We start from the raw sequence: 24,475 nt of genomic DNA on the forward strand, positions 1-24,475 counted from the left end.
ATAGCTCCATTTGATGTTTGTTCATTCAAAGGAAACAACACGCGGAACGTGCTGGAACAAATAATGTCAAATCATTGTTTTCAATTTTCCAGTGATGGAAGGATAAGGAAAACACCGTGGCAGAGGGCTGGAGCTACATGACCTCTGCAGGCCCTTCCTCCCCCAGCCAGTCTGTATTCCCTGGTTCTAAAAGCAGCTTGCTGTGTTTAACGGGTCTGTGGGGCTGTGCCCTGGGGGCATGGGGACATGCCAGCCATGGTCACCAGCAGCAAGCCAGTTTGAGGTTCATGGTGGACTCACCTATTTTCAGATGCTTCTCTAACCCTCGCATTTCTTACAGCAATATAAATTCTCTTTAGAAACAGCCCTTAATATTTTTAATTAAGAGTACAAAATGTATTTCCTACTGTAGGCAGCAACTAGAAATACCAGTTTCTGGAGTTCAGAGCTTGATGGTTTATTTAACCACGGATGGGGACATTTCCCCAGGGGGAACCTCCTTCACCCCCAGAGCAGGATCTGTCCCTGTGAGCCTCTCCGTTTTGTTGATAATTCCTTTTCTTTAAGTGACTTTGCACACTGATCAATTGAACAGTAGCAAGTTGTTGTGTGTTCCTGGTGTGCCCCGCTGTCAGCAGAGGGTGGGGTTTTGGGGCTTTTCCTCCCTTTCAGAAAGGATTCCCAGGGGAGGTGAGGAGCTGCTGGAGCTGGCAGCCCTGCATGACTTCCTTCCCAGGGGCACTAATGAGCTCCAGCCTCAGAACGCTAATTGGCGAGTCTGCTGTGCAGGGTGACCCCAGACATCCTTGTTGGAAGTGAAGTGTGGGGAAATTCAGGCCGTCAAGGAGACTCCCATTGAGCAAAGGCATTGACTCAAAAGCTTTTATTCCTTTTGCTGTGCTGCAAACCGAGCGGTTTCTCTCTCTCGGAGAGCAGGACTGGCTCAGCAGCGCAGGAGATCTCCAGCGGGTTAATAACTGTCAATTTGTATAAGGGCAGGGGGTGTCTCCTGGCAGGGCGTTTCTGCTCCGCTGTCTCGGGGCTGCTGCCGACTGAAGTGCACAGAAATGACAATGTCAGCCTGAATTGTGGCTGAGGCGGGCGAGATGCAGGCCCGGGGGCAGGAGTGCTGGCTGGTGCTGGGGGAGCTCCAGCCAGGTCTGGCCGTGGCTGGGAGCTCCTCACCCCCTGCTCATCCCAGACATCTCTGCTGTGCAGGGGCTGCTCCTCCATGGCTCTGCCAAATCCCACGGGGAGACACTTTGACACAGGCCAGCTGGGGTTTTCCTTCGGAGCAAAACACCAGGTTTGTTACAGTAGGAACTTTGGGTTGTGCTTCCTGGGCACGTTTGGGGGCAGGATGTGGGACCAGCCTTTCATTTATCCTCTCTACAACTAAAACCTCCCGCTCCTGTGTTGCTCTAGGGGTATCACACACAGCACAGAATCCCAGAATGGTTTGGGTTGGGAGGCGCTTGCAAAGTCATCCCTGCCATGGGCAGGACACCTCCACTGCCCCAGGTTGCTCCAAGCCCCATCCAGCTTTCCCTTGAATCATTTCCTCTTTCTGTGGGAAGTAGAGAAGAGCTTTTTTGGAGTGTGAATTTGTGCAGCAGCAGCAATTTGGTGTCCTGTGTTCTTCCGCCTCAAAACCCCAGCACCTTGAATCCTCAGCTTGCTCTCAGAATGAAAACTCTGCCTAACTCTGTACAGACTGCCAGGGTAAAAGCCTACTCCACCAAACTGGTTTTAAAGATAATCAATCATTTCACCTTTCATTCCCCAAAGCACTCCTGGGCAGAGCAGCTTCAATTCTCATCACAGCTGAAGGGTTCTCACCCTCAATTTCAGTCTTGCTGAGCTCTTGCAAATAATAAGGACACGTGTTTTTGTAGTTTACCGAACTCAGCGTTAGCTGGGAGAATTATTCAGCTGGAAAATCTATCATGAAGCTGCCTTTCTTAAAAGAATGCATTGTGTTTGTGTGGATAGCCCTGCCGTGGAGGTGCCCAGTGATACGTCTGCACTTGCAGGGCAGCAGAAATCCCAGAGAAACCTCCCCGGGAAGGGGGGACGTGTCTGAGTCACTCAGGCTGTGCTGGCCTGGTGCACATGGGTAGAGGCAGCGAGGAGATGCTGCTCTGTCAATGGCTTTTCTGAGGAGAATTGCCCCGGGGGCACTTTGCTCCTTGCTGTAAACAAGGATGCTGCAAACACCCCCGGGACAGGCGGATTGGGGAGTGCCGTGTCAGGATTGTCACGGCTGTCACAGAGGGACTGGCAGCGCTGAGGGCCTGGAAGGGCATTGTGAAATACTCACATCGTCACTTAAAGCCACATTTCTCCCTTTGTTAAACCCGGGGAGGATTCTAAGGGCTGGGAATTGATGGGGTGCCAGGCTCTGGCAGGGCTCCCTGCACCTGAGCTCCCCAAAGTGGGGAGGAGGTGCAGGCGTGAGCAAGGTGTGCCAGCAGCACGGAGCGAGTCTGTCACCCAGAGCCCGAGTTCCTGCAGGGTGGCACCAGGGCTGGCATCCCCCCCATGTCCCCCCGATGTCCCCCGGTGCCTTTCCCGAGCAGGTGCAGAGGAGGCCGAGCTGTCAGCCTGCATTTCCTGCCTCAGCTCCGCCTGCCCGTCCTGCTCAGCTGTCCCTGACCTGTCCCTGAGCTGATCCCCCTGAACTGTCCCTGAACTGTCCCTACTGAACTGAAAATCCAATGTGGAGAGAAAATGCTGTGGGTTTCTATGCACGTATTTAGATAGACAGACAGACAGACAGATAGATAGATAGATAGATATTTTTGTGTGTGTGTGTGTAAAATGAGTAACACCAAGATTTTATCTCAGGTAAATAATTTGTAATGGAAGGAAATTGGAAATGGAAGCTTTTTTAACCCCTGCTATTATGCCTGGAGGGAGCAGCCGTGTTTTCTGCTCTAGCAGAAGCAGTTTGCAGCAGGTCTGTGTCAGAATCCCCCCGTGTCCGTGGGGGGCAGGATGGGCAGAGCCTGACTGTGGGGCCAGAGCCACCAGGTTCCCCTTCCAGCACAGGAGGTGATGGCAGTGCCAGGGCACAGCCCTGCCGGGGTGGCTCAGGGCATGGGGCTGCAGGAAGGGAACAGAAGGGTTGAAATCAGCTCCTGCAGCTCTGCCTGGGATGGCTCAGGGCAGGAGGCTGCAGGAAGGGAACAGAGGGTTGAAATCAGCTCCTGCAGCCCTGCCTGGCCGAGCAGGGCTGGCACTGACAGGCACCGTGATGCCCAGCATCCCCTGCCCAGCTCCAGCCTTCCCCCAGGCTCCTGGAGCTGCTGGAAAGCTTCAGGGGCCCAGGAACAGCGTTTCAGATTGCAGTCTGTGAATATTGATGAGGTGAAATGCTTTTATGCTGGTGGGTAGTTCCTCTGCTCAGCGTACACTCACAGCATTTGTCAGCATAAATGGATAGGGTCAGGAATGCTCTTTCCTTGGCAAAGTGGACTGGAAAGCCCCAGAATCTTCCAAGTCAGTATAGACAGGAACAAAATACACCATGGACATGTTCAGTGGGATGTCCTGTGAAACAGTGCTCTTAATTTTAAATTGAAAATGAGGAATTAAATAACAAAATAGGTGGACAGTGAGGGGCTGCTGATAGCTGAGATTCTCAGGGCTAGTAGCCCATCCTTCAGCCACAAAAACCGTGGGACTCTGGCCTGAAATGCAATCAAGAATCTGGATTTTTGCAGAGACTCTAGAGTGAATTGCCTGAGTGTGTTCACCCCCTCACCCTGCTCACAAAGGCAGGTGTTAAAAGATAGCATCTTAACAAAGAAGGCACACTTTGTCAAAGCTGGGGGTGCAGCTGAGATTTGTGTAAATCCATTTGTGTAATCCATTAACTGTTCTTACTCTGATCTTTGGCTGCTTCACTGCAGCCAGCAGTTTCCTCTTTCTCACCAGGAAAAAGGGAAAAAGAAAAAAGAGCTTCCTCTTCTTCCCCAGGGACCTGTCCCATCCTCTTCCCTGACATCAAATGTTCCCCTTTCTGTGGAACCTATTGGAACTCAATGGCCACTGGTTTTAGATGGTTAAATAAATCCCCTCTGCATTTTATTCTGCTCATGATTTCTCATCTTCCTGATCTCTGGGCCCCCCTCTCTGCCCTGCAGTACATCCCCGTCCCCAGAGGGTTATTTGCATTTGTATTCACGTGCACTGGAGGGGTTGAATATGCCATAAATGCCCTCGTGTGAATCCAGTAGGAGAGGAAGGGGAAAAGACAAGGAAGCCAAGTCTAACCCATTGTTCTTTACATGGACGTGAAATTCCACCTGTTTATTCTCAAGTGAGGCATGAGTGGGAAGATGAGAGATTCTGCATCCCCACCTCCCGGGGGCTTGTGGGGTCCAGCCCCCAAGGCCACAGCCCCGAGGTGTTGGTGCGGGGGCTCTCTGATCCCAGAGGGATCCACGATTTACTGTGCCACTGACACCTCGCAGGGTCCCAGGGTGTGTCCCAGGCTGGATTCGGGTTTAGCAGTGATGAAGAACCTCAGGCTCATCCAGGCAGACTCTTCTTTGGGAGAGAGGAGTGAGCTGCCTTAGAGCCACCTCCGGCATCGCTTCACCTGCTTGGGAACTCTGCTTGAGGGGCTCAGGGAGGCTTTACCTTGGCCAGTCCAAGGGCTGCCAGGTGGTTCTGGTGCCTTTTCCTTACTGCCCAAACATGTCCCAGCTTTTCCCAGCAGCCAGGATGCTGTCAGTGCCTCCCTCAGCCATATGGTCCCGTGCGATATATATAAATAAACATATGTATATATAAATAAGCATGTAAATATATGTCCGCAGATAAAGATGAATGTGTAAATATAGATCTCCTTCCATTGCAGCCTTGGTAGGAGGCTGTGCTGATGAAGGTGATCATTCTTCAGGAACTGTCATGACAGGACAAGGAGTAATGGGGTCAAACTAAATCAGGGGAAATTTAGCTTAGATATATGGAAGAAACTCTTCCCTGGCAGGGTGGGCAGGGCTGGCACAGGGTGCCCAGAGCAGCTGGGGCTGCCCCTGGATCCCTGGCAGTGCCCAAGGCCAGGCTGGACACTGGGGCTGGAGCACCTGGGACAGGGGAAGGTGTCCCTGCCATGGCTGGGTGGCACTGGGTGGGATTTGGGGTCCCTCCCAACCCAAACCATTCTGAGGTTTTGTGATTCCTTTCTCACATGAAATTTGATCCGTGATCTTTGAGGAGCTGCCTTCCTGCATTGTTCTCTTCAGCAAAGCTGCTGTTTTCCACAAGTCACGAGTGCTCAGAAGCACAAATATCAGCGCTCCATCGGTTACCATTTTTCAAATGCTGTTGTCCCAGTTTTCCAGCTCTGGACCAATTCCGTGCGTTTGGCGGGAGGCGGGGTGAGGGAAGGGTGGCTGTGCCGTGAGCGAGGCCCGCGGCAGCCGCGGGAGCCCCGGGCAGCGCTGCCGGGACCGGCGGGGGCAGCGCCGCGCTCCGCGGAGCGCTCGGGCGGGGAGCAAAGAAAGCAAAGCGGCGTCTGGAAAACCCGTGTCAGCCGCCCTCGCTTCCTCTTCTGTCGTTTACTGCTCGGCCTCTTTCCAGGAATTGCTTCTGTGATCCCTGGGGTGCCGTTGTCGCCTGCGAGCAGCATGCCCTGTCTCCAGGCTCGGGAGGGACAGAGGAGCCTGCGGGACCCGCTCTGGTGCGAGGTGTCCCTGCCCGCGGCAGGGCTGGAACGACAGGAGCCCGGGGCGGCCCGGGATTGCCTGCCCTGCCGGCCGGGCGGGCTGGGAAGGGTTAACCCTTTCCCTGCACGGTGGCTGCGCCAGGGAGGGGATTCAGCTGCCGCTGGGGCCAGGGGAGCAGAGACCTGGAACAGGGCTGGAGAAGGGGCAGGGAACGGGGGAGTCTCTCCTTTCTGGCCGTCGGCAGGGCTGCTCTCTTCCCACGCGCGTTCCTTCCCCAGGCATTCATTCCCCGTCCGGCTGGCGCTGCTCTCCTGGCTGGGTGGGACATGGGAACGGGGCAGGCGGAGGAGGGGGCACGGGAAGGGTCAGGGCAACTGCAGCCGCCCCCTCCCACCTACGGGCGCCACGTCCTTCCTTCGTGCCGCCTCTCCTCCCCTGGCGAGGGGGAATTTGGCTCCGTGGTTATTAACTTGTCCTCTCAGAGTTTATAAGATGAGGCAAATTTTAAACTCATCATTCATCACGATCATCACCATATTCTGAGTGTTACCCAAAGCTTCTAGGGGAGTACTGCTTAAGGAAAATGAATTATTTGATGTGTGGCACAGCCTGGAGGAAAAAAGTACATTTAACATTTAATAAATTATCTCGTTTTTCAGGGCAAAAACAGTAACTGGCTAAGCCTACTCCAACTCAGACTTAACTGAGAGCTGCTTAACACAACCCAGCACAACCTATGAAATGGAAATGTTGTAGATTTTGGGATTAAAAATCCCACGTGGAGGAGAGGACCACAGCTGTAGTTAAACCTTGTGTTTATTTTATTCTGTAGGTACCTGTGCCGCTGGAGTTTATAAAACTATGAAGAAAACCCCTGGATACTGAAATTCTTCAACCTCTTCCTGCACTTGTACATCCACCATGTTTTAAGCCAGCACAGGGAGCTCAGCTGCAGAAACAGAAGGAAGGGAGTTGGTCAGAGAAGTGTGGTATTTGAACCAGGGGAATGCAATGTGTTAAGGCCAAGGTTGTGGATTTTGATATCAGCATAGGATTCTATCATGGAATTGATTTAACAAGCTCCGATTCTACCAGACACCAATACCAATAGTGCTGGCATTCTGGGATGAGCTGCATTTTTGCTTCTGCATTTCACGCCTAAAACAAGTTCATTTCGAGTTCTACTGAAATACTTCATGTCTTAAAATACTGTATTCACTGGAAGCCCTGCAGGTGGTGGCTGAGGTGACAAAGGGCACGTTAGGAAGTGGCTTGAGTCCATCTCATGGCTCTTCATTCAGGACGTGCTCTTGCCGGTGTGTCCGTGTGTCTCAAATATCGGTTCTGTTTTCCCATTAACTTCCTTGATCCTGGGGGTTTTAAGTACAAAGCCAATTGTACAGGACAGATCTGTGTGTAAATAAGGAATTGTGCTTATCTATATGTCACTATAAATATGTATGAAGTTTTGTACATAGGAAAGAGAAAACCGCTTAAAGAAAGTTTTCAGAACTGTGTCCTCCGTTTAAATGCACAGACAGGAGATTGCCATCCAATTGCTCTCCGGGCAGGGATCCCGCTGGTTCCGCTCGCTGCCCGCGTCCAGCTGGGCTCCGTGTGAGGAGTTTTTGGTAGCCGAGAGCCGGGCTGGGCTCCGTGTCCGGAGTTTTCTGGTAACCCAGAGCCGGGCTGGGCTCCGTGTCAGGAGTTTTTGGTAGCCCTGGGCCGGGCTGGGCTCCGTGTCCGGAGTTTTTGGTAGCCCAGAGCCAGGCTGGGCTCTGTGTCCGGAGTTTTCTGGTAGCCCAGAGCCGGGCTGAGCCGTGTCGGGTCTCGGCCTCTCCCGCCTCACTCTGGCCCCTGTGCATCTCTTACAAACACCGTCTCCAAGGCCCGGGACGGCGCTGGGGCAGTGCCCCGGCCTGGGGCGTTCCGCAGTCCCTCCGTGCCCGGTGCGGGGGGTGCCGCGGGCCGCCCCCCGCCCCAAACCCGCCACCGTGTGTGCGTCAGGCATGGACTGCTTGTTCCAGCTGCTGGAGGATGTGGCTGTTATTTCCATATTCTGCTCTATATCTGTAGCCTTCAGTGATTCCTTGAGTGCCTTACATGGCTTGTGGACAGAATTCCTGACCAGGAGGAGAAAATGCCCCTGGACCGACGCCGGCTCCTTCGCACCCCTGTGCCCTTCGCTGGCAGCGTGCGCAGGAAGAGATTTAGCTTCGACTCAGGAAATCGCCGTGTGAATATGTGTATTAAACCCTGTATGATGTGCTGTACAGTTTATAAAAAGGGACTGTTGTAAACTTATGCAAAACGTAACACAGAGAAGATGGAGGTTTTTGGTCCACTGGCTGGCGTGCCGTGACCCGTGTCCTCTAATCCTGCTCCAGAATCATATCCAAAATACGGAACGCTGGGTTCAGTGCTGCGACAGCAACCGACAGCCCAAAAACAGGGGCTGGAGCGATCGACTAGAGAATTTTACAGATATTTTTGTATTGTGATTCCTATGATATATATCGAGAGACTTTCTATTCCTTTGTAAAATACATAAATTATTGTCAATTTTAATTAAAAAGATCTGTTTTAAACCTTCAAATTAGATGAACTGGTTTGGGGTTGAGGGGATGGGGAAGCTGGGCTGTGACACCGGCCAAGCTGGGGGACCGGGAGATGCCCGGGAGGGCTCGGGGGGGGGGGCGTTCACCCGATCCCGGCGGCAGCCAACCCCGCGCTGTCTCTGCCATCACAGACGCTGGAGATGTCACCTCGCGGTCGTACGCGGGGCCGGGCACGGGTGGATGGGCACCGGGAGGGGCGGGGGGGTCCTTGGGCGGCTCTTAACGCGGCGCTGGGCTCTCCTCCGCAGGGCGAGCGGCTGCGGGAGCGCGGCGGCAGCGGGGAGCGCAGGGGTGCCGGGCCCATGGCGGGGCGGCAGGAGGAGGCTCTGCCCGCCTGCTTTGCGGGGCTGGGCGCGGGCAGCCCGCGGCCGCGGCAGAAGCGCGGCGGGATGTTCTGCAGCGTGGAGGATGCCTTCGATAACAAGACGCTGAACTTCGCCTCGCTCGCTGCCTCCGGAACAGCAACACCCGTCGGGGGACAGCGCCGCGACACCCACCCGGGACCGAGCCCCGACGCGGGACCGGGCCCCGACCGCGGCACCGACCCCGGCCCCGGCCCCGACCCCGGCCCAGACCCCGGCCCCGCCGCAGCCGCGCTGCCCCCGAGAGCTCCGGCCGCGCTGCCCGACGGCTGCCGGCAGGTAACGGGACTGCGCCGGGACAGGGGCCGGAGGCGCCTCGGCGAGCCGGCCTGGCGGAGACCGCGGCGGGAGGGCGAGCGGGGACCCGTCCGGCTGTCCTCCTGCCTCCTGTCCCATTCCGTCCTGTCCCGTCCCGTCCCACGGAGCTCGCTCCGGGAGCGGGCGCTGGGCCCATCCCCGTGGCGCGGGTTTGAGCAGGGCACGGTGCGGGGGCGCCGAGCGGCCGCCTTTCCCTGGGGGGGGCACGGCTGAGAGCGCCCCGCGGCCCCGGCCCCGCTCGGCCCCGCTCGGCCCCGCTCGGCCCCGCTCGGCCCCGCTCGGCCCCGCCGGACCGTCTCTGTCCGCGGCCGGGCGCGCGGCGGGGCGGGCGGGGGCGCGCACGCAGGCGGGGGCGCGCGGCGGCGGGCGCGGGCACGCGCGGCGCCCCGCACACACGCGGCGGAGGCGGCGGCGATGTCGCAGCCGGGCAGGAGGAGCGGGAGCCGCGGCACGGTGAGGGCTCCCCGCGGGCGAGGGCTGCGGGACCGCGGGGCTGCGAGCCGGGGCCGGGCCGGGGGTCGCTCCGGCCGGCGGAGGTGGAGCGGGGCGGGCGGTCTCGCACAGCCGGGGAGAGCCGCGGGCTCCTGCCCGCCCCGGGGTGAGCGCCCGGCGGTGCCGTTGCCGGCGGGGCCGTTGCCGGCGGGGCCGTTGCCGGCGGTGCCGGGGCCGCGGGGCCGAGCCCCTGCCCCGTCCGCCCCTCGCAGCCTGCCCGCTCCGCTCCTTTGTTGCGCGGCCCGGCCGGAGCCCGGCGGTCCCGGCGCTTTGTCCCGGGGCCGCCCCGGGGGGACAAAGGCAGGCGGGCTCCGCAGCGGGGCTGCCCCGCCGTGCCCCCGGTTCCCTGTGCCGCCGGGGCCGGAGATGTGCTCCGGGCACGCTTTCAGCGCGGGATGGGCTCGGCAGTGTGAGAGCATCTCGCAGCCGTGCTCTGCCTCCCCCGTCAGCCCGGGGTCCCCCCGCGGCTCCCCCGGCCCCGGCCGCGCTGCGTGGGAGGGGATTCCCTCCTCCCGGCGCTTCCCGGCAGGAGCCGGGACAAATCCCTCGATTGCGATGCCTTGTGTTTTGTTTTTTCTCTTCTTCCTGGCTTGTGGCAGAACTCCCTCGGGAAGAGCCCGGTGGGTGCGGGAGGCAGGGACCAGCCCCGTTCCTGGGCTGCGGGAGCGGATCCTGGGTGTGGGGCGCTGCCGCCGGGGTGGGGACGGGGTGAGGATGAGGGTGAGGACGGAGTGAGGATGGGCACGGGGTGAAGATGAGGGTGAGGACGGAGTGAGGATGGGCACGGGGTGAAGATGGGCCCCACAAGGGGAGGGGCCGTCAGGCTCTCCCATGGGGCAGTAACATTGGGGCTTCTTTTGATTGATGTTGTGGGACGAGGGGAAACAATAAAGACAATAAATCCTTGACTGTTAAAAACAAAAGTAATGCATTTCTTTAGTTTTCCTTTTATATGCCAGCGATGCTCTTTTAAACGAGCCCCAAAATGTTTCTGGGCAGTTTTGCCCCCGGACCCGGCTCTTTGTGGTGCAGCACCTCCAGACTGTGCTGCCACGTGCTCAGGCGTCCCTCGGCTGGTTTTGTGCCCAGGCTGTGCTCTTTGTGTTGCCCATTTCAGCACTGGAAATAATTTTTCAATCCACACCAGAGAGCAGGAAAGGAATCCTCTGAAATTAGGCTGCAGCTCCACATAGACATCATGCTGCTGCTTCCTAAATTTTCTAGTTAAAGATTCTGGGTGAAGATTCTGCAAATCTGAAAACTGTGCCAGTGTCTGGCTTTGAAGTGAGGCAAGTCCTCGAGGCTTTATCTGTGTCTGCCGAGACTGTGAAAACGAATGAATGGCAATAAATTACCAGGTTAATGAGATTCACTGAGAAGCCTGTAGCCGGAGCTGAGGCAGGAACACGGTTCAGCCCTCGGAGCTGGGGGTGCCCAGGGCTGCCGGGCTCAGCGATGCACCCCTGGCTCCTGCCACCCTTCAGAGAGCTGGGCTCCTCCAAATGACAATTTCATATGGTTCCCCTTGCAAATGTAGTTGTAGAATAGTCTAGATAGTCACTGAACTTGAGTGATTGCAGGAAAAATACTAAACCTAAATTTACTTAAAGCTTGGAATGAGTGAAGTGGGATCCAAACAAAAAAATCTTTAAAAAACTGTGGATTTTTTTCCCATTAGATTGACCACATTCTAATCAAAGGAGGAAAAATTGTCAACGATGATCAGTCATTTTACGCAGACATTTATGTGGAGGATGGCTTAATAAAGTAAGTTAAAAATTTATATTTGCTAATGTAATTTCTTAGAATGATACAGTGCCTTGGGATTTGAACAAGGTTCCTTCCCATCATTTTTTCTTGTAAATCTTTTAGAAAAATAAAGGCAGCATTTTAGAGTAGTGTCAGGAAAGAGCTACACTGGTGTAGCTGCAGCTGGAAAGACTTGCAAAGCACTGGCAGCCGGGGGGATGAGCAGCAGAGGTTGCTTTGGCATCCTCACTTCAAAGCTGTTGCCAGTTAAGAGGAGATGTTGATTCCTTTGCAGACAAATCGGAGAGCACCTGATCGTTCCCGGGGGCACCAGGACCATCGATGCCCACGGGCAGCTGGTGATTCCGGGCGGCATTGACGTCCACACGCGGCTGCAGGCGCCCGCCATGGGCATGAGCTCGGCCGACGGCTTCCTGCAGGGCACCAGGGCAGCGCTGGCAGGAGGCACCACCATGATCAGTAAGGGGCTGCTGCTTCCAGCAGAACACACCAGGCCTGCAGGCACTGCGGGGATGCTTGTGTACCTTCATAGCACAGAAATGTCCCTTTCTGCTGGACAGATCCAAACAGCACAAAGCTAGATGAAGGTGTTGTGTACTGTGCAGAACCTCCTTCACTTGCTGCACATGGATATGAAAAATACACACATATATTAAAAATATCTGTCTGCTCCTGCCTCACCTCATCTGAGAGCAAGACAGAACACTTTAAACACCTTTTGATATGTTTTTAATAGCTCTGCAAGTGTGGGGTGTTTTTGAGTTTCCCAGCTTTAAGCACAGGCTCCATTTCTGTGTCAATGGAAAATAATTTTGCTCTCTGTTCTGTTCCTATTCCATTCCCAAGAACCAGTGCCATATGTGACTGCCGGACCAGTCTCACCAGTGCTGGCACAGCTCCCCAGTGAGCCCACGGCCAGTGCTGCAGGGAACAGGAGCAGAGTTGAGGGAAGTGAGGGCAGTGGGGGCTGCCCATGGCAACTGCCCCAGGGCAGAAACCTCACCAGCACTCACGGTGCTGTGCTGGCTGAGAAACGTGACACAGCTGTCACTGGGGTGTGCTTGCTGCACCTGAATCACTTATTCTGGGAGCTCCGTGCCCCCTGTCCCTCAGCAGCACTGTGAGTGAGCTGGCACTGCCGTGCCCGTCCCCGCAGCAGCTGTGGCCCGGGCGCGGTGCCTGGCGTGTCCCTCACCCTGACCCATGTGTCCCCGCAGCAGCAGCAGCTGTGGTGGGGGCACAATGCCCGGCGTGTCCCTGACCCTGACCCCGTGTCCCCGCAGCAGCAGCAGCTGTGGCCAGGGCGCGGTGCCTGGCGTGTCCCTGTCCCTGACCCGTGTGTCCCCGCAGCAGCAGCAGCTGTGGCTGGGGCACAATGCCCGGCGTGTCCCTGTCCCTGACCCGTGTGTCCCCGCAGCAGCTGTGGCCGGGGTGCGGTGCCCGGCGTGTCTCTGTCCCTGACCCGTGTGTCCCCGAAGCAGCAGCAGCTGTGGCCGGGGCACAATGCCCGGTGTGTCCCTGACCCCGTGTCCCCGCAGCAGCAGCAGCTGTGGCCGGGGCACAATGCCCGGCATGTCCCTGACCCGTGTGTCCCCGCAGCAGCTGTGGCCGGGGCGCGGTGCCCGGCGTGTCCCTGACCCTGACCCCGTGTCCCCACAGTTGACCACGTGTGCCCGGACGCGGGGAGCAGCCTCCTGGCCGCCTACGAGCAGTGGCGCGACCGCGCCGACGGCCAGGCCTGCTGCGACTACGGCCTGAGCGTGGACATCCCGCGCTGGCACGAGAGCCTCCGGGAGGAGCTGGAGGCCCTCGTCAAGGACAAGGGTAAGGGCAGAGGGACCCCACGGGCTCGGGGTTGTTGCAGGGTCCCGGGGTGGCCGTGGCAGCCCTGCTGTCCCCTGGCACCTGGCGCCGCAGGGACACACGCAGGCCGCCGCGCTCCTGCCCGTGGAGCTGGCACCTCCCTGTCCTTGGCCGGCCAGGCGGGAACTGTGAACGGGGACACGGGCACCAGGTTCCTGCCATGACATCTGGGTCTGTGCCCTCACCTTTGGGCAGTTGGCAGCATGGTCATGGAAAGGGATTTTGGAAGCTGAAGGAGTAGGGTTGGCTACCCTGATGTGGGCTGCCAGATGCACAGAAAAAAACATTTAAAGGAAAACCTCTGGGACAGGGTGTAGAGAAGGAAACTCAGCTGTAAGCATTCCATAGTGGTTCCGTTGTGCCTGCAACTCCTGTGCATCCCCAGGTATCTGTGGCGCATGGCTCACTGGAAAGCAGGAAAGTAGACCACACGGCAGGGATTCATGCATTCATTAATACCTATTGCCGTGTTTGGATCTACACTTTCCTTCAGATATGCTAATGCAGAGCTAAATGTCTTCAGTGTAATTTGTAGTCTTGCAAGCAAGGCTTTAATTGGCCAATTACCATAGAAATTCGCGGTGAATTTCCTATTAAAATGCAGAGTGGCTGAAGTAATGGAGCTGTTCCTTGGAGCACATATGAAATACAGCTCTAATTTGATCATGGTTTGGTATTGCTTATTGCCTCTATCCATACAAAATACAGCAGCAATTCACAGAATCATGGAATGGTTTGCATTGGAAAGGACACGATCCCATTCCATGCCATGGCAGGGACACCTTCCCCTGTCCCAGCTGCTCCAGCCCCAATGTCCAGCCTGGCCTTGGGCACTGCCAGGGATCCAGGGGCAGCCCCAGCTGCTCTGGGCACCCTGTGCCAGGGCTGCCCACCCTGCCAGGGAACAATTCCTAATTCCTGATATCCCATCCATCCCTGCGTCCTCCCTCCACCCCCTGTCCAAATTTGAGTATAAGCCATAGACTGAAGCCACCACTGGAGGGAAATCAGCCTGAGTTTGCATTCTGAGCCAGTCACAGAGGGTACGTAACCCCAGACATGGACCGCAAGGGGTTTCATTTTTTTGGTTCAAGTGCACCATAAAGTAGGGGTTTATTGTATTTCACAACTCCTGAGCTTTGGGGTCAGTGGGGACATTTCCCACATCAGCCCTTGTCTTTGCTTTGCTTCCAGTGTAACCCTCTCCAGCACAACCCCCTGGTCCAACCACCCCTGCCCAGCCCACACCAGGGCAGTGACAAAGGGACAAAACCACACGTGTCATTTTCTTTTTTCAAGGTGTGAACTCCTTCCTGGTGTTCATGGCTTACAAGGACAAGCTGCAGTGCACTGATGGCCAGGTAGGACACCAGAAGGCAGGGAAAGCCAGGGCCTCCCTCTGAGCAGGTGGGAGGTGGCAGGGCTGAGCTGGCACCTGCTGTGTCTCGGCAGATGTACGAGATCTTCTGCACCATCCGGGACCTGGGGGCCATCGCCCAAGTGCACGCGGAGAACGGAGACATCATCGAGGAGGTACCATGCTGGTGTCCCCTGGGAGCCAGGGCTGAGCAGGGCCCTGGGGAGGAGAACCCCTGCCCCTGCCCCGGGAGCTGGAGCCCCAAAGCCTTGGAGGGAACGGGACCCCGTGTAGCAGCGGGTGCAGGCAGAGGAATGTGCAGGAGCATCAGGGTGTCCTGTGGAATCATCAGCGTCCTCATGGATCTTCACATGTGGGTGCTTGTGTTCCCGAAAAGCACTTTGTGGGTTCCTAAGGGATGACTGACTGCCTTAAGTGAGGCTTTATACCGTTATCTGTTGTGTTTAGGAGTTTGGATTACTTGAAAAAATCAGGAGGTTTGAGGCTTTTGCAGTAATGTCTGTGACATTGGCAGCATTTAACTCCACCATCAGCACTTGAGATTTCCTTGGTGTCACAGCCTCAGGGGCTTTATTTTTCCTTTTTACCTGTAGAAAGGACAGTCTTGGCTCCAGCCTCAGTCAGGTACACAAGGTGGAGTTAGACTGGCAGTTCCTCAGGCTCACAGTCACGCCAGCGTTTAGTCTGGTGTGGGAGGAAGGCTGAACTGAAAGCCAGACCCAATCCTTCAAATGGGTTTATTTGAACAAACAGGATAAAGGCTAATTCCCACCTCCTGGGATTTTATCTGGAAACCTGTTCCTCAGCTGGCTGTGGAGCCAGGCAGCTCATAGCTGCAGCAGTGTTTCTGTCAGCTGCCAGAGTGGTGACACTTGAGCCCTGGGGACAAACTTGGAGGAGATCTGTGACAAGAATACAGACAAATAGGCACACTCTAAGAGCAGGGTCCTTTAAAGGATCCTGTGGGATCTGCTCCGTGGAGTTGGATTACATCCTTGCCTTAGTGCCAGCTGCCTAGGAGGTTACATGATACAGAGCAGCAGAGGGACAGGGTGAGGTGTGTGCTGGACATCTGCGTTCAGATGCCATGGGAGTGACCTGGGACATCCCAGAGCTCATCTCAACATCTGTCACTGCGGGTTCCCTTTCCTCTGTGCCACATGGGGAGGTGCAAAGGGACAGGAACCTTCGGGAGGGGTGGCACTGGCTGCACCCCAATGACAGTCTCACAACCCTGTGCCCATCCCTGCCTCCTCCAGGGGCTCCTGAGCAGCTCCAGCAGGCTCAGGTGCTGGGGCAGCCTGGGTCTGAGTCCCCTCCTCCAGAACCGTGGGTTTGAGGGGTGGGAGGGTCCAGAGGTGCTGCTGGGGCACAGCAGCTCCCATGCAGGAGCATTTCTGCAGCACAGGACAGGTCTCTGGGAGGTGGCCCTGGGGAGTGGGATGTCCCAGGGAGTGTCCCATGACCCACCTGCCCTCGGGTGGCTCTGGACAGGGTGTGCTGTGTCCCACGGTGCTCCAGCGGGCTGTGCCCATCACTGACTGCTCTCTCCTTCCTCCTCGCCCCCCAGGAGCAGAAGAGGCTGCTGGAGCTGGGGATTACGGGCCCGGAGGGGCACGTCCTCAGCCGCCCCGAGGAGGTAACACCACCAGCCCTCGCTCCAAGTGCCAGGCCCGCCGTGCAGAGGGGCTGGGACCCCTGTGTCCCGGGACACGTGTGTCGTGGGACCCCTGTGTCGTGTTCTTGTGTCCACAGGTGGAAGCAGAGGCCGTGTTCCGTGCCATCACCATCGCCAGGCAGGCCAACTGCCCCCTCTATGTCACCAAGGTCATGAGCAGGGCGGCTGCAGATGTCCTGGCTCAGGCCAAGAGGAAAGGTAACACTGGCCTGCACAGGCAATCCCTGAACCTCTAAATCCAGCCAGGAATCTCATTCTGACTGTGAGGTCTGAGAAGTCCTTATCTCCTGAGCTCCCCCACACTCTGAGGGCGCTGAGGCTCATGCTGGTTTCCATGGTAGGCTGTGCCAGAGCTAATTGCTTGGAGCTGGGAGGATTGGATGTGTTGGAAGCTGTGACACTTCCATCTAGGCAGACACAGCTGAGAAACGGGGAATAATCCACTTGTGATCGTTTGGTGTGAACTGAATGAAAAACAGATGTGGAGCAAGCTCCAAATTGTGGCTGGGGGTGGAGTGGGAAGGGCTGGGATCAATCCTGTGGGGAGCAGGGTGGAAGTGGGAGCACAGTCACCGCTTCCCCTGGCCTGGTGGCTGCCAGACAGACACAGGTTTGGTTTAAAGGAAGGCATGACAGCTCCTAGGAATGTGTGCCTTGTGTAAGGAGGGGACAGACAGATCTAGAACTTGCTTTGACAGTGTCTCCCAGTCACCTGAGATAATGTGAAGGATTAGCGAGGCTCTGAAGTGCTGACAGTGCTGAAGAGTGGAGCTGCTGTGTGTGGTTATGGCAGCACTGTGTGCGTGCCCACGCTGCCCTGACAGCACCTTGCTCTGCAGGTGCCGTGGTGTACGGGGAGCCCATCACAGCCAGCCTGGGCACGGATGGCTCCCACTACTGGAGCAAAAACTGGGCCAAAGCCGCCGCCTTCGTCACATCCCCCCCCATCAGCCCCGACCCCAGCACACCCGATCACCTCAGCACTCTGCTGTCCAGGTGGGTCCCGTGGCATACCTGGGCACACCTGCCCTGCCCGCTCTGCACCCTGCCCGCGCCCACCCGATGCCATTTACAGCGCCCGCAGCGCTGTGGGGCCCGAGCCCACGAGCCTCTGGAGCCCCCCTGGTCTGCCCAGCAAGGGGGGCTTTGCTGGCCCAGGGGTGCCATCAGTGCCCCCCTCCCTGACCCCTGTCCTTTCCCCAGCGGGGACCTGCAGGTCACCGGCAGTGCCCACTGCACCTTCAGCACTGCGCAGAAGGCCGTGGGCAAGGACAACTTCACCCTGATCCCCGAGGGCACCAACGGCATCGAGGAGAGGATGGCCATCGTCTGGGAGAAGTGCGTGGTAGGTGCTGCAGTGACGTGAGCTGTGCCTGGCTCCAGGCTGTCACAGCCTCCTTAATGCAGACGAGCCAGAGCAGTGACACTGTCTAGACACTGCTGCAGCTTCAGAGAGCTGCTGATGACAGACTGAGACACACAAATGCCTGCACGGTGTCTTCAAAGGCTGCTCTGTAGGGACCACCCTCTGCTCCTGCTCAGCCACCAGGGAGTCTCTGCAGCACTTTCTCCCTAGGGTGATAAGGTGTTCCTGTCCCCTCGAGCTCACAGGGGCCTGTGGAGGTGGATGGGGAGAGGGTGTCTCTCCCGTGGGACGGGGCCATGGCCGTGCTTCCAACTGCCAGGTCACCCTAGGCCCCAGCAGGCTCCATGTCACCTCTGTCTGCCTGGCAGCAGGGCTGTGATCCGAGGGTGGGATCAGTCTGTGTCCCTGCACCCCAGTGCACATTCCCTGCTGGCAGCATCCCTGGGGGCATCTATCCTGCATCCCACAGAGCAGATGCCCCTGTGCAGCCTGCAGGAGCTTGGGAGCCAAGCCACCCTGAAGCCTCTCTTAGATGGGCTTTGTTCAAAGAGCAGTGGAACTTTTCTCAAGATGACGAGTGAAGATGATAAAGGAATAGCACTGGTTAGGTTCATGTCCAGTCTTTCCTCACTGGGCTGTCCTCAACCCTCTTCAATGATCCTGAGATGTCTGTGCAGGAGCTGGAGCCAACCAGTGAAGGTCTTGTTTTTCAGAGACTTCAGCCTTTGGAGTCCAAAGAAAATAAAACCTGTCTCTCATATCCTGAATCCCATGGGGACAAGGCTCATCCTCACATCCCCCTCCCCTGTAACCACCGCTCTGTGGCAGAGCAGACCCTCACCTACATGGGCACAGGGGTGGGGGCAGCAGCTCTCTCCAGGGACAGCCATGGGGAGGGACCTGCCCCCAGCCCATGTCCACCTGGGATGTTTCCTGCTCCCCAGGTCCCCGGGAAGATGGATGAGAACGATTTTGTAGCTGTGACCAGCACCAACGCTGCCAAGATCTTCAACTGCTACCCCAGGAAGGGGCGCGTGGCTGTGGGCGCCGACGCAGACCTGGTGCTCTGGAACCCCAAGGCTACGAAAATCATCTCAGCAAAAACCCACCATTCGGTAACTACATTTTAAATCATTTCTGGGGCTGGTTTTACAGTCAGAAGAGATCTGGAAAGCAATGCATGTCCTTAGCTACATCAGATCATTCAGTTGTCTGTGTGGGTAAACTGATGAAGGACTTTGCATTTGCTTTTAAAAATAGTAGGAAAATATCCTTTAAAGGATGGGATAGTTACTGAGTGACCACTCCAAGACAGCTGGCATCTGGTAAGGAAATCTTAAGGTCAGTGTATTTGCTGTGGACTAGAAAAATGTAGGTGCTGAACTGAAGTATTGAACTATTGCTGAACTGCAATGTGTATTAGTTACAGTTTAATATGTATTAAACTATTGCTATAGTTTAATATATAATGATATTAATCTTAATATGATACAAAATTTAAATATTCCATAAAGAATATATAAATAATATAATAATATAAATATATTTTAATAAAAGTATTAAACTAGTGTTGTAGTTCAATATGATTGGTTTTAAGCTTTGTTTTCTCCATTCCAGTTTGCTTCCCATTGGAATCTTGTTATTTGAAATATGGGGGGTTGGTTAGTTCTGACTGATGGTGCACGAGGAGCAGTGTACAAAAATCGGGAGCATTGTTGGCCTCCTCTTAAATCCTGCAGGCACTGAATATCAGGGTTTGCTTTTTCCAGAACGTGGAGTACAACATATTTGAAGGCACTGAGTGCCACGGGGTCCCAACCTTGGTCATAAGTCAGGGAAGAGTTGTCCTTGAAGATGGAAATCTGTGTGTCACCCAGGGCTCAGGTCGCTTCATCCCTAGGAAGACATTTCCTGACTTTGTTTATAAAAGGATAAAGGCAAGAAACAGGGTAAGGAGAGTTTTATTTGCCATAATCCCATGTTTTGATCACAGTCTCTCAGCTGTAATGTATTGGAGCCATGCTGATGGCAAACCTGCAACAGCAGCAGGAATATTATCAATGCTATTTCTTTCTGTGTGTTGTCATGTAACTGCCTGGCACCTCAGTCAAGAATTCTTAGTATTAGAGCTAATAATGACAGTTTTATTAGCCTATTACAATGTTACAAAGCAAAAATATGACTTCTTTGTACAGATGTAGAGGGAGGAATTCCTCTCTTAGCTGTGCTAGAGAAGTTTCTGTTGCTGTATTCTCAGTGTCTGCTCTGCAGCCTTTGGAGGGTAAGGGATGTACATCCCGTAGGTACTGGAATACAGTAAGATAAATCCTCCTGTGTGCTGGCACAGCTGTTTAAAGAGACACAGAGACATGCAAATATGTAAAGAGCTTCTTAGCAGCTCTGTCCTCCTTCCCTTTTCCCTGTGCTATTGCAGACACTGTAATTCTGCATCCTACACAAAGGCAGAGCAGGAATCAGTAACCCAAATCAACTGCAGAGGGAGGAGCCCCGATTCTGGTGTGCCTCGGGGTGTCTGGGGTGCCTGGAGGGCAGGATGTGGGGTGTCCCAGCTCCCTGCAGGGTGGGAATGGGACCCAGAGAAGGTGCAGATGCCCCATCCCTGGAAGTGTCCATGGCGAGACTGAAAGTCCTTTTAAGACCGTTAATTCCAATCATTCTCCCAGCGCTGCCCAGGCCACCACTGCCCCATGTCCCCAGGAGCCACATCCACATGGTTTTGAAATCCCTCCAGGGATGGGGACTCCAGCCCTGCCCGGGGCAGCTGTGCCAGGGCTGGGCAGCCCTTTCCACGAGGAATGTTCCCGTACCCAGCCCAAGCCTCCCCTGGCACAGCTGCAGGCCGCTGCCCCGGGCCCGTCCCGTCCCTGGCCGTGGCTGACCCTGTGCTCCCCCGCAGCTGGCCGAGGTGCACGGCGTGCCCCGGGGAATGTACGACGGGCCGGTGCACGAGGTGCCGCTCAGCGTCAAGGCCGTGGCGCCCGGCGCGGCCCCGCGCGTCGCGCCCTGCGCCGGCAAAGCCGCGGCGCCGCCCGTGCGCAACCTGCACCAGTCCGGCTTCAGCCTGTCCGGTACGTGGGGGCCGGGAGGAATGGGCGGGGGGCCTGCCTGGGGGCTCGGCCATGGAAACCTCAGCTTTGTCCTGTGGCTGCAGCCAAGGGACCCAGTGCAGCATGGAAAGCTCTAGAATGTTCTGCGGTATTTATGTCAATGCACAATGCCCGGTGGGGGCTCTGTTCCCAGGAGCCAGAGCAGGCAGTGATTCAGCATAATTTGTTCTGCAGACAGCTGCCCAGCAGCTGTCAGGAGCTTGGAAAGCCAATGCTCTGCCCTAAAACCATAATGTTTTTTTAGCTGGTTGGATCATATGGGTCCCATACTGTTTGATAAATGTTACCAGTCCCCACATTTTATTATCTACAGAATTTATTTCTAGGAAAGCCACTTACAAATCTTCCAGAAAGAAACAATGAAAAATTAGGTTCAGGCAAATATAGCCATTCCAAACTGTGCCATGCTCGTAGAGCATCCAAAATGCCATGTAATGAAATTATTAGTATTTCCTGAGGAACTGTTTTATGGCTGTGGCATTTAAGCAGCGGGACTGCCCCTCTCTCTGCTCTCCCCAGGGTCACAGGCCGATGACCACATCGCCCGGCGCACGGCGCAGAAGATCATGGCCCCGCCGGGCGGGCGCTCCAACATCACCTCGCTGTCCTGACGCCGTCCCCGCGCCGGGACGGGGCCGGGGGCTGCCCTCGAGCTCGCCAGCTGTGCCAGCCCTCCCCTCGTAGGTAGAAAGTAGAGTGGTCCCCGAGGTAGCGCTCCCAGTTGGGTTCTCTGTGCGTGTCCCTTCGCTAGCTGCTAGGAAAGCCCTTCCCTCCCTGTGCATGCGGCAGCACCCGGCCCCAGGGCTGCGGGGCCAGCCTGCGGGCCCGCGTGGGCATGAAGGCACAGCCAGGCTGGATCACGCTCCTCCCCAGCAGCATCCACTGCCCGCTCCCGTCAAAGGACTTCCAACAGATGAGCACTGCCGTGGTTTCCAGTCAGAGCCCTCCGCCCTGGCCGTGCTCCCAGAACCACCCCCAGCCCGAGTGTCCCTCAGAGGTCACAGCTCAGGGACGAGTGCAGCCCCGTGTCCTGGGGCAGAGTGGTGCTGGCCCTCCAGGACCCAGCCATGCCTGGGCTGCTGTCCTTCTGGCAGCCATGTTTTTTAAAGACCATTTATACGGTTTTTCAAGAACTGAGTGTGAGTCCAATACCCAGTACCAGGGCTTGTTTGGAGGCCAGGTGCATGCAACACACTTTTTTATAAAGATTATTCTAGCCCAGGTATTATATTTAAAGGTGTGTATGCAGAGTGAACCTCTGGCTGCAGAGCCGTGCATGTACCTCCAGGAATGGCTTTCCGTTCCTGTCTGCTCCTTGCTTGGAATAAACTTGGTTGGAAACCACGAAATGGTGGAAGTGGTTGATCCACCCGAGTCCATTTTGTTGTTTTCTTCCTTTGAGTTTTTCTGGGTGAGGAACCATCCCATTGTGACTTGCAGGTCACTGTGCTCCCTTGGAGCGGAGAGGCTCGTGACAGCAGTGTGGGCAGAGTCCCACCCTTGTCCTCAGCTGTGCTCGGGGCCCTGCAGCCTCCTGCCCCATGGTCTGCAGATGAACCCACAGCTCCAGCAGTGGGGTTGGCTTCCCCCTCGGCCCACACCGGTTCTGATGCTGGGGAGACATCATGGCATGGCCAGGAGACACTGATTTCCCTGGCACTGCCAGCCTTGGCTCTCCAGCTCTGTCTGAGCCAGGCACACGAAAGGGAGCAGGGGTTGTGGTGGCACCAGCAGGGATCTGACTTGTGGGTGGGGGCTGGAACCACACATACGACAGCTCCAGATACATGAATCCATGAATTAGGAATGAACCCACAAATATAAACCAGGGAGGGATTTAATTTTTTGCTGGGGGTTTTTTGATTATCTGATATGACCTACATTTCACAGCTTAATGCTGCAGTAATTTCAGTGTTAAGCACATGGGAATGTATTTGTTTGGATGTTTTATATTTAATTTTAAATTTAATTTATTTATTTCATTTGTTGATTTTCTGATTTTCCCTGAAATTGCACTAAGGCAATTAACATCTAGTGGAAGGTCTCCCTGCCATGGCAGGGGGGTGGAATGAGATGAGCTTTAAGGTCCCTTCCAGACCAAACTATTTATGATTCTATGGTATCTTTTAATCCTGAACAAAGCTTAAATTACAGCAGTGGGAAATCCATAAGGCATGGGAGGGATAGAAGTCACAGTCTGATGGCAGTGACCTCCCCACCACCCCAACATCCATGGGGTTACAGGGATACCCCAGCACACCACGCTTGTAAACCCTTGGCAAAGGAAGTTCTGAGGTGCTGCAAATGTCCCCTTTTGCACAGCTGGCCTGGTTCGTGCCAGTGTAGGTCCCCCTCTGTGGCAGCCCAAGGCTCCAGCCCTGCCAGCCGTTCCCCTAGGGAGGGAGGGTTTGCATTTATTCCCTGTGTCAGGGAGCTGTCAGAGCCAGCACAGCTGCCCCAGGCTCCTCACAGTGCAGGGATCAGAGCCAGCAGCATCTCTGCGGCTCTCGGGTGCCAGGAGAGGCTGAGCCACGGAGCCAGGGCTGGCAGGAAACACCCCCGTGGCACCCACACGGCGTCTGGCCCTAATTCCTTTGGACAGCTTTCCTGCAGGCTCTGGGTCAGGGACAGCGCGGAGACGCTCCGTGCCCTTGACTGACAGCACAGCCCAGGCTCTGCAGAGCTGAGGAGGAGCCCCGGAACCAGCTTGTGCTTGGAGAGGGGATGGACCCCCAATTCCCTCAGGACAGCAGAGCTCCTCAGGGATGAACCCCTCAATTCCCTCAGGACAGCAGAGCTCATTAGGGATGGACCCCAATTCCCTCAGGACAGCAGAGCTCGTTAGGGATGGACCCCTCAATTCCCTCAGGACAGCAGTGCATGTTAGGGATGAACCCCTCAATTCTCTCAGGACAGCAGAGCTCATTAGGGATGGACCCCAATTCCCTCAGGACAGCAGAGCTCGTTAGGGATGAACCCCTCAATTCCCTCAGGACAGCAGTGCTCCTTAGGGAGCAAATGAGCTGGCAGGCAGACACTGAACAATCCCCATGCTTATCCTTTGCCTTCCATGCTCACTGTGTCTTTTTTGTTTATTTTTATTTTGCATGGCTTCCCACTGCCACAAGGCAGGGTCTGGCCCTGGCACAGGGTGCCCAGAGCAGCTGGGGCTGCCCCTGGATCCCTGGCAGTGCCCAGGGCCAGGCTGGACACTGGGAGCACCTGGGACAGGGGAAGGTGTCCCTGCCATGGCAGGGTGAAACAAGCCTTGTTGTCCCTTCTCACACAGACCACTCTGGAATTCTGTGGTTCTGTGATTTCCCTCACATCCAGCGCCTTGATCAGCAGCAGGATCAATTGCAGCAGGTAAGAAGTCAAAGCTGGTTGGTGAGGGTCGTCTGTCTGTGGCAATGCCAGTTGCCATGGTTTAGGGTTTAGGCACAGTGGTGACGGCACAGGGCTGGCAGGCACTGAGCTCTTCTGGCTGCTGTGGGCGTTTCAGTCCCTCAGCTTCCCCTGCCCTGCATTTCAGGGCTCTGTGTGGGAAGCTGCCCTCCCTCTGTGACCCTCACCTTTCCCCCTGCCGTGCACAGCCCAGCTCAGTGGGTGTCCTTGGTCCCTCAGGGACACCAGGAAGGGTGCAGAAGGGACGAGTCCAGGCTCAGACATTGACTGTCTCAGCCTGCACTGCTCCTTTGAAGCGAGCATCTCTGGGAGCTGCATCAGCGCTGCAACCAGCGAGCAGCAAAGTACAAGCAAGATAAATCATTCGTGCACTGAGGGGATCAAAGAGGAAAAGCAGAGATCTCCTGACACTTCCAGGG

General features: G+C 56.0%; 2 protein-coding genes across 11 annotated transcripts in view; both read left to right on the forward strand.

Moving 5' to 3' along the window:
- JAKMIP3 (Janus kinase and microtubule interacting protein 3) overlaps nucleotides 1-8,193 on the forward strand; it is a 61,142-nt gene extending 52,949 nt beyond the window's left edge. For 9 of the 10 annotated variants that reach the window (XM_084210725.1, XM_084210726.1, XM_084210723.1 and 6 more), the window contains one exon: nucleotides 6,511-8,193. The gene's annotated coding sequence lies outside the window, so the exon portion shown is untranslated. The remainder of the gene's footprint in view (nucleotides 1-6,510) is intronic. The other variant, XM_084210709.1, reaches the window with a different exon arrangement.
- A 1,197-nt stretch (nucleotides 8,194-9,390) lies between these two features.
- Nucleotides 9,391-21,262, forward strand: DPYSL4 (dihydropyrimidinase like 4; the record flags this gene model as incomplete). The annotated part of the gene is made up of 14 exons (XM_084210271.1): nucleotides 9,391-9,429; nucleotides 11,147-11,235; nucleotides 11,513-11,697; nucleotides 12,898-13,062; nucleotides 14,401-14,462; nucleotides 14,554-14,634; nucleotides 16,050-16,118; nucleotides 16,235-16,355; nucleotides 16,997-17,153; nucleotides 17,361-17,502; nucleotides 18,468-18,638; nucleotides 19,293-19,472; nucleotides 20,441-20,612; nucleotides 21,171-21,262. 14 exons carry the CDS (start codon nucleotides 9,391-9,393, stop codon nucleotides 21,260-21,262), a joined length of 1,725 nt encoding a protein of 574 aa, XP_084066397.1.
- Nucleotides 21,263-24,475: the final 3,213 nt, after the last annotated feature.

This window comes from Fringilla coelebs (assembly GCF_963513975.1).
Source record: "Fringilla coelebs genome assembly, chromosome: 8".
In the NCBI taxonomy this organism is placed as follows: Eukaryota; Metazoa; Chordata; class Aves; order Passeriformes; family Fringillidae; genus Fringilla; species Fringilla coelebs.